At 38.1% G+C, this 15068-nt stretch overlaps 1 protein-coding gene and 1 long non-coding RNA gene across 5 annotated transcripts in view; one reads left to right on the top strand and one right to left on the bottom strand.

The window, feature by feature from the left end:
- The window catches only part of NEDD4L (neural precursor cell expressed, developmentally down-regulated 4-like, E3 ubiquitin protein ligase), a 151199-nt gene extending 136137 nt beyond the window's left edge, over nt 1-15062 (top strand). For all 4 annotated transcript variants that reach the window (XM_009323056.1, XM_009323057.1, XM_009323055.1 and 1 more), the window contains 9 exons: nt 37-107; nt 2126-2221; nt 6627-6700; nt 9371-9431; nt 9840-9899; nt 10458-10565; nt 11491-11587; nt 12177-12249; nt 14758-15062. In XM_009323056.1, coding sequence (XP_009321331.1) covers nt 37-107; nt 2126-2221; nt 6627-6700; nt 9371-9431; nt 9840-9899; nt 10458-10565; nt 11491-11587; nt 12177-12249; nt 14758-14860 — 743 coding nt within the window. In that variant the 3' untranslated portion in view covers nt 14861-15062. The remainder of the gene's footprint in view (nt 1-36; nt 108-2125; nt 2222-6626; nt 6701-9370; nt 9432-9839; nt 9900-10457; nt 10566-11490; nt 11588-12176; nt 12250-14757) is intronic.
- Nucleotides 12984-14860, bottom strand: LOC103916108. The gene is made up of 3 exons (XR_663566.1): nt 14778-14860; nt 14547-14579; nt 12984-13384 (listed from the first exon to the last, which is right to left on the bottom strand). It is a non-coding gene; the product is annotated as an uncharacterized LOC103916108 (long non-coding RNA).
- Nucleotides 15063-15068: the final 6 nt, after the last annotated feature.

Genomic DNA, 15068 nt, shown 5'->3' with positions numbered 1-15068 from the left:
CGAACAGTGGAGTTAACGCTCCTCCCTCTCTTTTAGGCTTCTTCATCAGACCTTTTTACAAGATGATGCTGGGGAAACCAATAACTCTGAAAGACATGGAGTCAGTGGTAAGATAACATTTAAGCTGTATCAGCATTAGCAATTACGTGTTTTTTTCCTCTGGGGAAATTTATAAGAGCTGACAATTCCAGTAAACTGCATGGTGGAAAACATAAGGTCATAGTTGCAATAACTTTAGAAACATATGTATGTACTTTTTTAATAAAACAAATTTTCCCTGCTAGGACAGCTGTTTTAGTACCAGTGCACTAACAGCGATGAGAGGGAGAAGGGAAGAGAGACATGAGTAAGCCAGTAAGAAACGCAACATAAGATGTCTAATTATAGTTTCAGATTTTCCACTGCATCAGCTTTCTCCTGTTACAAGGAGTGCCACCAACAAGCCCTACAGCTTTCTTGTCATGCTGTGGAGCAGGAAGAGGGGAATCCAAGGGCTTAGTTCTGACCTGGAAACATGGGGCGTGGCCCACAGTGCTGGAAGGAGAAAGGGTTGTCAAATGATAGACAGTTCTGTCCAAAATATACTTAATGAATGCAGCACAACTTATGCCCTTATATCCGTTTTGGTTTTGTTCCCCGCACCTCTACTTTGACATCTTCAACGTTAATTGCAATCAAGTACTTTTGCGTTTGGCACTCCTTGGGAGAAAAACAAATTGTTTTACAAGTTAGTAATCTCTAACTTTGTATTGTAAAATGAAGGACAACATTAAATAGGATCCCGCAGATGCCCATTCTAGATGTGTAGTGTACCAGTAGTGAAACATAGTACGTTTCAGATACGTACAATAGCTAAATACAAATGGTTTCCATTAAGTTAGCAGGATGATATTTGGTTTTGTCTTTTTAACCTTTTAAGGTCTGTTCAGTTTTTCCACTGCTATGGACTTTGGAGAACCTTGGAGCTGTTACTTTTCCCCTTTCTAACGTCTTCCTCTGTCACCCATTATACAGAATAGTTTATCTGGATAAGACTGCTCCAGGTTGCCTTTGTAGGACTTGGTTGTGAGCCTGGCTACTCACATCCTGCACTTTCCTGAGACTGTCTTCAACAGCAACGTCAGTTGACTCGCAAGCCCAGCACAGAGGCAAAATTACAGAAGATGAGATGGCTTGAGCTCAAGTACAAGCTTAAACCCGAGCTCATGAGATGCATACCCAGAAGGTTCTTAAAAGGAAGTTCAGGCTCTTGTATTCCTACAAGTAGTTGGGAAACCTTTTCCTCTTGTTCTTAGCTCTGCAATAGCTGTTCTTGGTCTTGTCAACAGTATACTCAGTATGAGAAGAAAAAACGCAGTTTATTCTTTCTGATGTTTTAGAGTTTTACAGACTTTCAGTTACTGACACAAATGCTGGTTCAACTGCTTAATCTCTCCTCTAGCTCCCACTATCTCATAGTCACCAAATTTTGGCAGGTCATTCTTCTCTTGAAGCATACATGAGTAAATAATGTTTTAACTTTATTTTGAAATCAATGTTTTTGGCTCTCTTGCTTGGAAATATTTAGTGATAGCTATACAGACTTTTTTTCTTCTTTTTTTCTTGGGTCAGTCTTTAATTATGAACCTAGTACATGATGAAGATACAACCCTTTCAGGAAATTAGAGGGGTCTTTTATTCAGCAAACTTCAAGGCTTTTAATAATAACAATGCAATCAGTTATTGTATAATATATTATCGATGTAATGAAGTGGTATATAAATTGTGTTGAAAAGAATGTACAGTTTTATCAAGAAGACATTTTCTAACCAATTATTTCTCAGCGCTATATACATATTTATCAAATAGATATGTAGAGTCAATTTATTGTGTTGTATAATAATGCAATTACAAGTCAATTAAGAAAAGTTACATGAATCTAAAAACATAGCATCTAAGAAAAATGCATATGAATAAAGTAATCCACCTTACCCTGCTTTACAGTAGCTGTGCAAATAAATGAGTTCTGATCTTTCCAGTCCCTTTGGAGTTCTAGTTTTAGATGTTTTTATTTGTTCAATTTGAAGTTAAACTCTACATTTCATGTTCACATTTTCAAACTTTGTTTAATTATAATCCGCTGCAGGATAGCGAATACTACAACTCTTTGAAGTGGATCCTAGAAAATGACCCTACAGAGCTGGATCTCATGTTTTGCATAGATGAGGAAAACTTCGGACAGGTATGTAAATGTTATCCCAAAAGTCCATATTTCCATCTTGTTATTGGTTATTGCCAAAAAGTATTTAAATACTGAGCACTGTCTCATGTGCACAGTCCTGAACTTGATCAGGACTGTTGAATGTTAATGATCAGTATAGGCAGGCTACGTATATTAACTTCTCTTTGTTCCTGAACTGGCTAAGACCGGGGATGCCAAAGAAGGAAATGATGTTCTTGTCAGTGAGCAATATGACATCTTTGTGAAAAGCAGTACTTGAAGCTGAGTAAAATACTTGCAAAGAGGAGTAATAAAGGTGTTACACAGTCCACCATAGAAAATAGTCTCAGCGTGGGACTGTTTGGGGTTTTATAGGTTGAAGATGTTCTCAAAGGACAAAGGTAGAATTATAATCAGTGAAGTGCTTTGTTTATAGTGTCTTTTATATAATGCAAGCAGATGATACAACAAAAGCAAGCATGCCTATTTAAAAAAGGGTCACAATCTGTGGATAACTTTCCCCGTTACAAATGAAAAATGTTAGATACATGTTTAACAATTGAGAAGTGAGTAGGTGGGAATATCATTCATTAGCCACTAAGTCATAACTCATTTTGTCAGAAGAAGCTGTAAGAACAGCTTATGGTACAGCTTGTCTTGGATTTACAGTCCAGAGAATCCTATTAAAACAAACTTCAGAGATCTGTATCAGTTTCTGGGTGGAAATAACTTGGGTACAGATAAATGTCTTGTATATAAGTATATGTGTTACATTTAATTTGAGGACTTAAAGGCAAATAAATCATGAGTTTACTTACATGAGCTTGGAACTTACTTGCCTACCATGATTGGGGTTTTTTTTGATTTATTTACAAGCTGTGGAACTGAACCATTTTCTAATGCATGCACACAAGTAAGGACTAAAACATACTGATTTCGAACAATATTGGGACTTAATAATACCTACCTGTGTCTCTTAAATTAATTTCCTTATAGGCTTTTATGCCCTTTTTTAGTGTCTTCACTTCATTGAACTCTTAGACCTAGATATCTTGGCTCCAGGCACCACTGGTATTGTGGGACACACTGCCTTTTTTAAAAGCTGATTTCAAAATTTCAAAACATATGCACACAATGTACTGTCAAGAACATTCTGATCCACTTCTTAGTGCTTATTACTTCTTTCCTAAAGCAACATAAGTTTATCAGTTACATGGAAAATTAGGGAGAACATTAAAGCCACAGGATGAAAAGTTTTTGTAATACACTGGGTTGTTTATTGGTAATTTTCATTCTCTTCTGTTCTGTAACGACTTAGCTTCAAATTATTGATAGCCTTTCACTGCCAACTTACAATTCTGCTGGCAGAAGTTTGTTCTCTGACTCAAAACATGAATCAACTTACTTGGAGATACTTTCTGTTCTTCTCCTAACTCTTTCATACCTCAAATAGCTAATTCTGGCATTGTCAGCAAGATTGATTTCTGTTTAATTTGATTAATCTTTTAGATGCCATTCTTCAGCAGGTCAGCACTGTATAGGCAAGAAGCAGATCACTGCTAAAGTGTGGCACATAATTAAAAAAAGTTGCAGACTGTCTGGGAGTGTTTATGCTCTCGGGGAAACTTTACAAACTGGTGTTAGAAATAGCTGCAGCTTGAGGCTCACTGGTTCATTTCTTAGTTTACCTTTTTATTAAATCACTCCCTGTGTTGTTTCTGTATATCATGGGTACAAAGTAATGAATGGCATTTATGATTTCTTTTGTCTTGAACATAACATTTTATCATGTTCTTACAGTATGTGTGGGGGGTTTTGGGAAGTTCTCTTGATATAATTGTACGAGTACATGAGGCAGCTTTATCCTCTTTAAAGAAAATATATGGGGGGGAGTGGAATAAAGACATCAAAAATATCTGTCTTGCTGTTCTTGAAATTTCTACTCATCTTCTTACCCCCAGAGTTTTTCTTCATAATATGGCAGGTATTTACAGTTTTAGAGATTTACGTCTTTATTGATGTAGGAATCCACAGGATGATGCTGCAGCCATGCAGGTGTTATGGTTCTGCTCTCCGAGTATGCCTTAGCTCAAGTTGGAGGGACCCCTAATGAGTAACCAGCTTCATGTGCTCATTTAGTGCCCAGTTTATTAACAGAAATAACAGTTCTTGTTCTAATTATCGTAATGCAAATTCCAGGTGTTGAGCTGATATCACAGTCTTCCTGTATCTCAGAGGGAAAAGGCAGTTTTGGCTAGCTCTACAGCAGTAGCGATGAATGAATTTGAAGTTCTCTTGGCTAACTTCTGTTTCAACTTAGATTTAAGCTCACCGAGTTACAGACAAATGCCAGTAGTAGTAGATACAATAATATTGTTTCCATCATACTGCTGGTGAGATGCAAAATTGGCAGGACAGATTTTATCGAAGAAAAGCCTGAATAAGCTCAGTAGTACAAGGACAGGATATGCTATAGTGAGGAGGAATTTATCTAGCTAGAGATTGAAACATCTTACCAGTCCAAACGCGTAGAGGATGCTTTCCAGCAATGCAGCAGTTACGGCAAATACTGACTACATTGGCTTTTTCTGCATGTACCACTGGCCATTGCCAGCACTGTGGGGACTACTAGAAGTCAAGGGACCCTAACTCACTTTGGCACTTGTTTCGCCTCATCTACTGCTGAACTGCTGAAACTTTATGATAAAGTGCCCTTGGGAACATGTGTAGGAGATGATACTGCTTCCACAAGGACATTGTGTACGTTAGAGGGCAATGTTTGCATTGCTATAAGCCTCTATATTTATTTATTCTTCATTTACCACCAAAACCTTTTCTGGAGTTTAGAGGAAAACAAGCAACCTCTAATAAATCTTATCTTCTTCTTACCCTTCCTTACTTAATAATCAAAAATAGTGTTTCGGTAGTTCTCACACGTCAGTAAGAAATACAAAGTAGGTATTTTCAACGTGTAAAGGATGGAGAGCTACCTTCAAAAAGCAGAGAAAGAGAAAGGTCTGTATTCCTCTGAAGTTCTTAACGGCTCTGGAATACTATTTCCCATTTCTTAAAACCACTGTATCTTCTGGTGGGCAGGAAGAAACAAGCACCAAAAAGCCTTCTGTTTGTGCCATCGTGTCTGTGATCTTCATAACTTTATCCTATTCAACTTTGACAGTATAGCAGACCTTCTCCTTATTAGTTCTGGACTGTCTTCCCTGGTCTTTATGGAACGAACAAACTACTGTTTCAGAGGTTTGTAGGTTCCCTATTAATTACTTCTCCTTAATAGTACAGTCATCTTTTTTTCCCAAATCAGTAATAGGTATATTTATTCAAACAGACCTATTGTACTGTTTTTCTCCTTCTTGAGGCATTCAGTGTTAATCCAGTCCTGAAAAGAGCTTTCCAGCCTTCTCCTTTTACAGCTCCATTTATTAGCTAATGAATTTACTGTCTTACTGTTACTCAACCACAACACCTGATCTAATTATTAAAGATTAGTAACAGCTTTAAAAATAGGCTTGGTTGAATGTGGGTGCAGAGAGTCACGTCTTGGTTGCTTCCACTGGAACCATGGTTTTGAAGTGATGGAACAAGTTGACTGGAACAGAGTGACGACTTACAAGCAACAAAGTACTTGACTTTCCTTCTCTCCTACCCCAAGCACGCATGCTTTACAATAAATTAATCCAGTCTTGTGCCTATGCTGTATGTAAACACCAGGATCTGCAGTCAGAAAAACGCTTCTTCAGAGCTGCAGCTATGGGGCATACGGTGTGGTAACAATTTTGTGTGGGCACTAACTGATAAAAGCTACCAACTTCTAGCTTTCCTGGTACCTACCCAGCATTAATTCTGTGAATTCCTACTCATAAATCACTTTCTTCAGAAATAAATACATTATTTGGACTTGCTGTAGTTCCTTGTGAACTGTAATGAATTTGGTTTTATCAATCTTACACTCCACGGTGACACCACCCTTAGCAAATCTGTGCTTAACCATTTCTGTAATCTGATTTTCTACTTTTCGGCTTTTTTATGAAACAGTTTCTCTGCGGATTTTAAGTAATCCTTTTTTTGCAAGCATTTTGAAAAATTAGAATGCATTTCTCTACCCTTATTAAAATGGAATATATGTTTTCTTTACCCAAATGAACCTGCTGTTCAGGACTAAAAGTTTGCTTTTGAATGGTTTGCTCACTTGCTAATGACAAGAATTCATTCTTACAAGTGATCATATAATAATTTATTCCTAATGATGCCATCTTTAAATGTGGAATGCTTTGATGTCTCATTAGCTATTATGGCATAATAATTTTCTGATACTACTTGTAAAATGCTGCTCAAGGAGAGTGGATTTTGTGAGAAATGTGTCCTGAAATAATGTCATGTTGTGTTTTGTTTTTTTTCTTTTGACATACAGACATATCAAGTCGACCTGAAGCCAAATGGGTCAGAAATCATGGTAACAAATGAAAACAAAAGGGAATATATTGAGTATGTATACATTTATGGAATTTATCCCGAGTGTAAGAAAGCACAGTTGCACTTGTCTTGGAATTGCCCTACTGCAATTACTGTCGTTTGTACTACAATAGATCATTAGAGATCCTTTTAAAAGAAAATCTTATTGTTAACATAGTTTGTTTATACCCTAATCCTTAGAAAGTTTGAATTTTAACCTTTACTGTTCTATGAATTACACTTATCAGGGGAGTCCGTGATGTAATAGGAAACTATTTTCTTGATGGGTAGGGCATGAGGAACATTCAAGAAGGGATGGGATTGCTCTGAATGACAGACATCTGCATCTAAATTACTCAGTGAAAAGAAATGGCACCTCTTGGATGCAATACTTGTCGTGTTAAAGTAGACATACGACTTTTGCCCAGTTTCATGCCTGCTTCTGTCTGTTGCCTAAGTGCCTAGGGTAACTAGCTGTGCTCTGTAGATCTCCAAAGTAGTGATGAATTTCCACCCTAGGATTTCCAGTTTTTCCTGATGAACTGCTAGGTCGCAGAACACAAATCAAGAGTGAGTGCAGATCCGAGCGCTAAACTGGATCCAGAAAAAAGAATGAAAATAGGATGTCTGTATAATTTATCAAGTTTGTATTTGCTTGCCATTGTGGTCTTCATTCAAGGAAGAACTGAGGAACTCTGTAAACATCTAAGCGTTCCTCTAAGAGGAGAACTTTGTGCTTGTTTGTTAATCTCATTTGCAATGTTGTGTTACAGTCGTTTGGCTGTAATGGTGGAACAATACAAAATTTCTGCTTTTATGATTTTTTTTGTTACTTAGTGTGTGACTTTGCACTGTCAGCTCTTTAATTTTTTAGGTATATCTTTTTTTTTCCAGTTTTCAGATACAAAATATTAGACATCATAAACTTTTTTTTATCTCCATCACCTCAATACAGTGCAGAAATGAAAAGCTCTTTGAAAATGTGTGGGCCAAAATTCAGAACTGAGTTAGGTTTATATCTAGGTAATTCTTTCATGGCTAGTCACAGTATTTTTATAACTTTAGCGTCAATACTTGTGTGCTCTGATTTGGAAATGATGAATGCAACTTAAAATTTTTCAAATATTTTCCCCCAGAATTCCATTATGATAGAACTATTCTAGTTGTTATACTTAAAAACAAACCACAAAAAAACCCCACCCCAACCAAACCACCAAATTGCAAGTGGAGTCACAAATGTAATTTTATTTTTGCCTCTGTGTCTTAACATAACACCCAAGTGATGCTTTCTCATGCATATGCAGTGCTTATGGGATACCACGTAGATAATGAAGAATCATTGCCTAATAGAAAATCTGGTGTTTTGTTTGCATTATTTTATTATGTAATGCTTATTGCAGAAATGAAGGAAAATAGATAAACTGGCTAAATAGCTGCTAATTAAAAATCGATGTTATTTCTTTAAGCATTATGAGAAAATCACACTAGGAATTTTCTAGTAACCGTCAGATGAACAGTATCTAATGCTGTGATGCCTTCTTTGAAAATTCAGTTTACGTACCATTGGCCAATATAAGAACAAAAATAGAGTAAATTAACTGCTTGGTTTTCCCAAAATCCCCACATAGGAAACGTGCTTCTCCAAAGTGTGGCTCAAAGCACCTAAGTTAAAATGAGCCAGAAAGTGCTCTCCAGCGTGGCCATCACCCTGTTACCCTTCTCCGCTAGCTACGCAGACCAGATCTATGATGTCAGTACCAGCGTTGCTATCAAAAATTGGCCAAACCTAAACTGGCTGTTTGGGTTTAAGCTTCCTCTGGTTCTCTGCCTACCAGAGTGTAAAATAATAAATTCAGCTAAACTTGCTGCATTTTTAATCAGTGCCTCTTCAAAGGGGAGAAAGCCTTGTAATTGCTATATTCATGCAAATTAGGAATGAAACGTGCTTCAGTAGGAAAGGAATTGGATTTCTAAAGCATTATTCTAGAACCTGTGAGGTATTTATGCTGTAGGTGGTTAGCACTGAAATACAAGCCTTTTCCTTTGATATTGCGGTTTTTATTAATCTGTTTATTTATTTATAGGCAGGTTGTTATATGTAATTACATCTCTCCTCAAATTTTGTAGACTTCATTGGGAATTGTTAATTACTCAGAGCTCTGGAAGAATAAAACGTCTAGTCATTTAGGTACCTAATACTAACAGTAAATACATCACCCGGAGTCTAGATTCCAGCCTCGTTTAGAAAGAAAGAAACCATAGTAAAGAATTCGTAGGCTGTTTCAATCCACAGGCAAGCCTTTTTGTCGTGTTCATCCTTGAGTTAATCTCCATAGGAACGAAACGGTGAATGTCACGTCGTCTGATAGCGTTACCTTGAAAAGTTCTTGGTGATGTAGAAAAGTCATAGCTATAAAACATGGAAGTGTATGTGTAGAGTTTGTGTCGCATGCTAAAATGAAAATATTAATACTATAACTTGTTCATAGTCACTGATTTTTTTCAACATTTCGATCAGTCACCCAAGATAAATTTGAACAATTAACAAAAAGCTGCTCGGTTTCCTTCATATCAGAGTGTGGTTGAGAGATGGCCGAAGTTGTGAATGAGAAACTGAAACTATTGGGGTTGCTAAAATCTCTAAACACTTAGTTTGCAGTTTTCTAATGAGTGTGCTTACGTCTTTCTGTTTATCTACTATAGCCTGGTCATCCAATGGAGGTTTGTAAACAGAGTTCAAAAACAAATGAATGCTTTTTTGGAGGTAAGGTTCTTCAGCTGCTTTTTTTTCCCCCAAATAATTTTTTTTTTTAATGCAGACAGTTCTTATAAATCGGTGTCTGCGTTAAGGGAGCGGGGAGCTTTGCGTAACTGCACAAGTTCTGGAATGCTTGTGTTTTATGATTTCAGTTTTACCTCGTCTAAGAATATATAATCTTTCCCTTCTGAGAATAAGGCCATTCTCTTTCAAGCTTAAATTATTTGAGCTTGAAATAATTTAGTGATTAATTTTTTAAGTTATGGACTCATATTTCAACAACTGTGTGTTTCATTTTCTAAACCCTTCTTCGTCCTCTGTTGTTTACTTAGGTTCCTGGAAGCCAAAGATCCTGTTAGATAAAGTTAATTTTACGTGGTATGAGAATTTTAACTTTGCTTTGCTTTCCTTTAGGGATTCACAGAACTTCTTCCTATTGATCTGATTAAAATTTTTGATGAAAATGAACTAGAGGTGAGTTTGTTTAACTGATATCCAGAGACAACAGATCAGTAATGCTCATCACAAAAGGATGCGTTATGTTCTAGGCTCATCATTCATTACTTACTCATCGTAAGTGACTTTGCAGACAAAGATGTTTTGCTTATAGTGGGAAATGAGATTTTTCTCCCTAATTAATAAATCTATTGATCACATAAAAGCACAAAAAATTGTAATTATTCAGTGAGGTGGTTGAGTATGTGCATATAAAAGCACGTACGTAGCTTACTGAATTAATGCCATTGTGCCTATGCCAGTTGTATTTTGAGCAACATACCATAAAAGATGCTGTCACACAAAGCATACGTATGTTAGTGTGCAGTGTTTCTCCAGTAAAATGAAATATTCTATGAGAATTCTCCTGAAGAGAAGCTCAGCTCTCCTTTACGCTTGCATTTATATTTGCACTGCTTAGCTGTTCAAAAGGTCAGACAACAGAGGGAAAATGTAACCTTGTTTTTCTGATAAAGTGTACAGGATAACACAATACCATTTTCAATTAACACTGTAACAATTTACTTCCATTTGTAGTTACTGATGTGTGGCCTTGGCGATGTTGATGTTAATGACTGGAGACAACACACAATCTACAAAAATGGCTACTGCCCAAATCATCCCGTTATCCAGTGGTTCTGGAAGGTAATATCGTTTACCGCGTTTGGCTTCTCTGACTGTTCCTAAAAGTGAAAGCTCCTGTATTGTTTTGCGGAGTCTGTTATGAAATCTTTTTCTTCATGAAAACTGCTGAAGATTACATCTGTGTATGTTGGAAATGACAGCTGTGGTACTCATTAGAGACTCTACTAGAAATAGACCCAAGACAGGAGGTCCAGATCTTTGGATCTATCTAAAGTGTCTAGCAGTATTTGTCAAGTAAAATACTTTCATGAAAAGTATGTGTCCCCAGAAAAGCTACTAAAACACTTCTTCCCACAATAGTCGTAGATTTTTCAAAGGGGTGTCTTTTTCTTAAAAATAGCGGAATCTTACAGCTTCGTGTAACTTTGTTTCTGGGTTTCGTATAGCATTTTCATGACCATAGGTGGTATACACGAAGACTATGTACTTGTATCAGTCCAGATGGTGACCTGGTCCCAAAGGGCTTGACTCCGAGGTCCTGCTGTAGTGCAACACTGGTCTGATTTCCTGTGAACCTTTGCAGTCTCTCTGTCTGATCTTCGAGGCTTCTCTGTCATCTCTCTTTCTCTACTCCCCCTCTCGGGCATATTTTCAATTGCAGTGCACCCGTTGTGCCCCATACCTCCGGGCAGGTAGGGGCTGCCCGTCATACCGAATGACAGGCCACCTCATGCAGGTGAATAGCACTTGTAGCTCCCAGTTGCCGCCAGAGCAAAGTCTCGTTGTTGTGGCCCAGTGGCAGCTGGAAAAGGATGCTCTGTATTTAATCAGAGAAGACCTGGTATGTGACCTGTATCACACCTTTCAGTTACGTGTCTATTACAGTCTAATAGAGATAATTTACTCAGGTTTTGTTTTGGTTTTTGACAATGATCTCTACAGCTGTGAAAGTGAAAAGACCGTGACTGTGTGTGTTTGTCAACAGGCCGTTTTACTGATGGATGCCGAAAAGCGGATTCGATTACTGCAGTTTGTTACTGGGACGTCACGTGTGCCTATGAATGGATTCGCTGAACTTTATGGTGAGCTTCCGTTCAGCTGCCCGCAGATTATGCTCACCTCTCGAATGGCTGTACAGACCGCTCCTGAACATGAATGAGAGAACCTGGGCACGACTGAAATTCAGTCATAGCCAACCTTTGACCCCCACGTAGGAATTCTCCTTCTGGATGCCAAGAGCACTGGCACATCGAGAGGGAGTGAAGTTCTGTACACCACGGGGTGTTACGTAGATGCTCCCCTAGCTCCCACAGGAAAAATGTCGGCTGTCAACGGGAGTAATATTCATGTCATCTGAAGAAGAGGAGAATGCATGTTTAACCAAGCACTTTAATTTTTCAGTGTTAATGTCTGAGCTTACTTCTTTTGCATTATACATACTCTACGCAAAGGCAGCTAGATAAACTTAACAAACTAACTGGACTTGGAAATAAACAAACACATTCCTATTTCCTTTAATGTAGTTTTAAGAAAGAGAGTTTCTACCAGGTATTTTGTACCAGTTGAAATATCTAGCCTCCAATGCAAACATTTAATTTTTAAAATAATATTTAGGGTAGTCTCTGTAGTGTCCAGCAATTTATATTTCATATGATTTTCATTTTCAACCAGGTTCAAATGGTCCTCAGCTGTTTACAATAGAGCAATGGGGAAGTCCTGATAAACTGCCCAGAGCTCACACATGGTAAGTCACGGAAGCATAAAATTGTATAGCTTTTCTGTATTGTTATACTGCCAAGAAAGGGGGAAACTGATGACTCTGCTTATCTCTAACATATTTTAGCTCTGGATCGTACAGCTTTTTATAAACTGGGATACTCTGAAACCTACACACGTGTTTCTGTGTATGTGTAGGTATGTATTTAAAAGGCAAAGAACAGTTAGCTTTTATCTGCTGACACCCAGCTGCAGAATGTAACATGCAAAATTCCAGGAGGTAGCAGGGCTCAACTTCAGCACTGTGCCGTTGCCTCTTCCTGTTTCTAAACAACGCTTGTTTTGCCTTCTCATGGACGTGTGAAAGGCTGTGTTAATAGAATAAGTAGGTGTAAGTGTTCTGCAATAAATGCAGGTAAATGAATCCAAAATAAACTCTTTCCACCATAGCCTTTCCGATAAAGCCTTTTTAATGCTATTTTATTGTATTCCAAGTAACCCTTTCAACTCAGGACTTTTCTTCTAGTAACTGCTTGCATGTTAAAGAGAAGAGATAGCTTTTCCCCACTTTATTTTATACTACATTTGAAGAAATTGCTACCCACATATACCAAATGTTAACTATAATTTTTGAAGCCACATAGTAGCCTGCAAATTGCTTTAAGCACTGGCCAATTAAACTGACATTCGGACAAAATGGAAGTAATTTGAATCCCTTCTGCTAGAAGACTTTTCCCCGTATCAAATACATAAGAATCCGGTCATGTAAGGTACTTGCAACACGATCCAAATCGGAGCACGTGAAGCGCAGCACAGAGAGTGTACTGAAGGCTTAAATGTTGTGCTGAGTTTGGGAGTAGGATCCTCAGTGCCTGCTGGGGAAAGTCCCACAACCTTACAGATTGTCATCACGTCCGTCTCGCTGGCTGAGCACCCTTGTTCAGGTTGCAGTCCATTCCACCACAAACACCTAATGGCTTCCCAGTGCCTTTCACGTTAGGAAAACTTTATCATCCCCCCACAATTTCCCAGGAAATGACAACCAAACGTTACAGGTTAAGGGTACGTTGTCGCAGAGAAGTCCAATGACTCCTCAATGATACCGCAGAGTAGTAGCAAAGGCAGGATGGGAGCAGCTATCCATTTCGTGGTTCCTGTCAAAACTGGGATAGGGAAAAACAGCGAGAGGAATTACATCTTACACTACAGTAATTTTTCTATGAATGTTAAAACATAGGCTCTGTTCTCTTCTGTTCGGTCAGTCTGAAGGCTTTGAAAAATATAGGATAGGCAATAAACTGTCCAAGAGAGACTGTTAAAAGGGTAACAGGAGTTTAACAGGGCATGCTGGAAAGAAAAACAGTGCCTCACCGTGTAAGGCTAATAGTATTCACGGCCACCTTTTATATGTCTTGGAAATTTATCATCTCTTCCTCTTTCCTTCTGGAAAACTAAGAAATTGAAGGATATCCGAGTTGGAAAAGCGAGACTAGCACTTGTACAAATAGGGGTTGATGCTTTCCCCCCTGCCCCCCCTTCATGCTGTGATTCTACTTCAGGTATCACCACGCTGCAGGCAGCTTTTACCCTCACCGTCATTTTCCCTTCCTCCTTTTCCATGATTTTATTTTTTCCTCATCCTAATAAGTGGGTGTAATGAACTGCAGATGGTCTGATGTAACAAAACATAGCCACAGAAAGCTGTGCTACATAAAGGCCATAAATTGCTAGACAGTTCACTAAAACTGAAGTCATAGTCCAGCTGACTTAATTTAATCCCAATTAATAGAATTCGCAAATGTTGAAAGCATTCAATACAAGTCTTTGTCTTGCTCTGTTGCATATCAAGAATATGGCTTTTTTTTAAGGTAACTTAAAGTGTGCTGTATAGGAAAATTGATTTTTAGAACATTAGTCCAGAATGGTGATCTTTCCATAAAAATAATCATTCTATAGGATAAAAAGTTTTAATTAAAAAAAAAACCCACAACAACAAAGCCAAAAACACATTCCAAAGTAACCCATCCTCTTTATGTTTCAATTATCTGTTAGATTTTACAGGACCTTTTCAAGACCTTCTTTTGGATGTTTCTTCTTCTTTTCCCCCAGAGGGTAAACAGTCTGTCCTATAAATTCAGAACATCTTCGCTGAGGCTTAGGAAACCAGCCTTTTGACAGAGAGGAAATGTTTTCAATCAACTAAATGGGGGAGGTGGGGGGTGGTGTCTGTTGGGTTTTTTCCTTTCCTAAGTGGTTTTTAACAAGTTCCCGCTTTCAGCTCTGAAAAGAAAGGAGGCACGCAGTTATTTCTGTAAATAAACTCACTTTGGTACAGGCAGGGCTGGCTTCAGACGCTACCTCCAGGGAACACGAGCATTCGTGAGGTTTGCAAAGGACGCTGTGGAGATTGCCCCCATTGGACAGCAAGATATATCCTTTGTTAAGGCCCCCAAATTATTTAACATTTTCTATTTCTTTAAAATTATGTGTATTTTTCAATGGACTATTAAATGATTCTTTTCCTTCTAAATTTCAGCTTTAATCGCCTAGACTTACCTCTTTATGAATCTTTTGAAGATTTGCGAGAGAAGCTACTTATGGCAGTTGAAAATGCTCAAGGATTTGAAGGAGTGGATTAAAACATCGACTTTTTTCCCCCTTCAAGCAAGTTCTGCTTGCACTTTTGCATTTGCCTGATGGACTCTGAGTGATTACGGCAGAACAGTTGCACAGCGTTGCTTCATGGAGCAAACCCTTCGACAGCGCAGTTGCCCGAATCCAGAAGTTTGAACTGTGTAGTCTGTGGGTGGCTCTTCTGACGTTTCCACAGCAGATTACCGACTGCTT

Source organism: Pygoscelis adeliae, unplaced genomic scaffold, assembly GCF_000699105.1.
Source record: "Pygoscelis adeliae isolate BGI_AS28 unplaced genomic scaffold, ASM69910v1 Scaffold174, whole genome shotgun sequence".
In the NCBI taxonomy this organism is placed as follows: domain Eukaryota; kingdom Metazoa; phylum Chordata; class Aves; order Sphenisciformes; family Spheniscidae; genus Pygoscelis; species Pygoscelis adeliae.
This window is presented reverse-complemented; position numbering and strand designations above follow the sequence as displayed.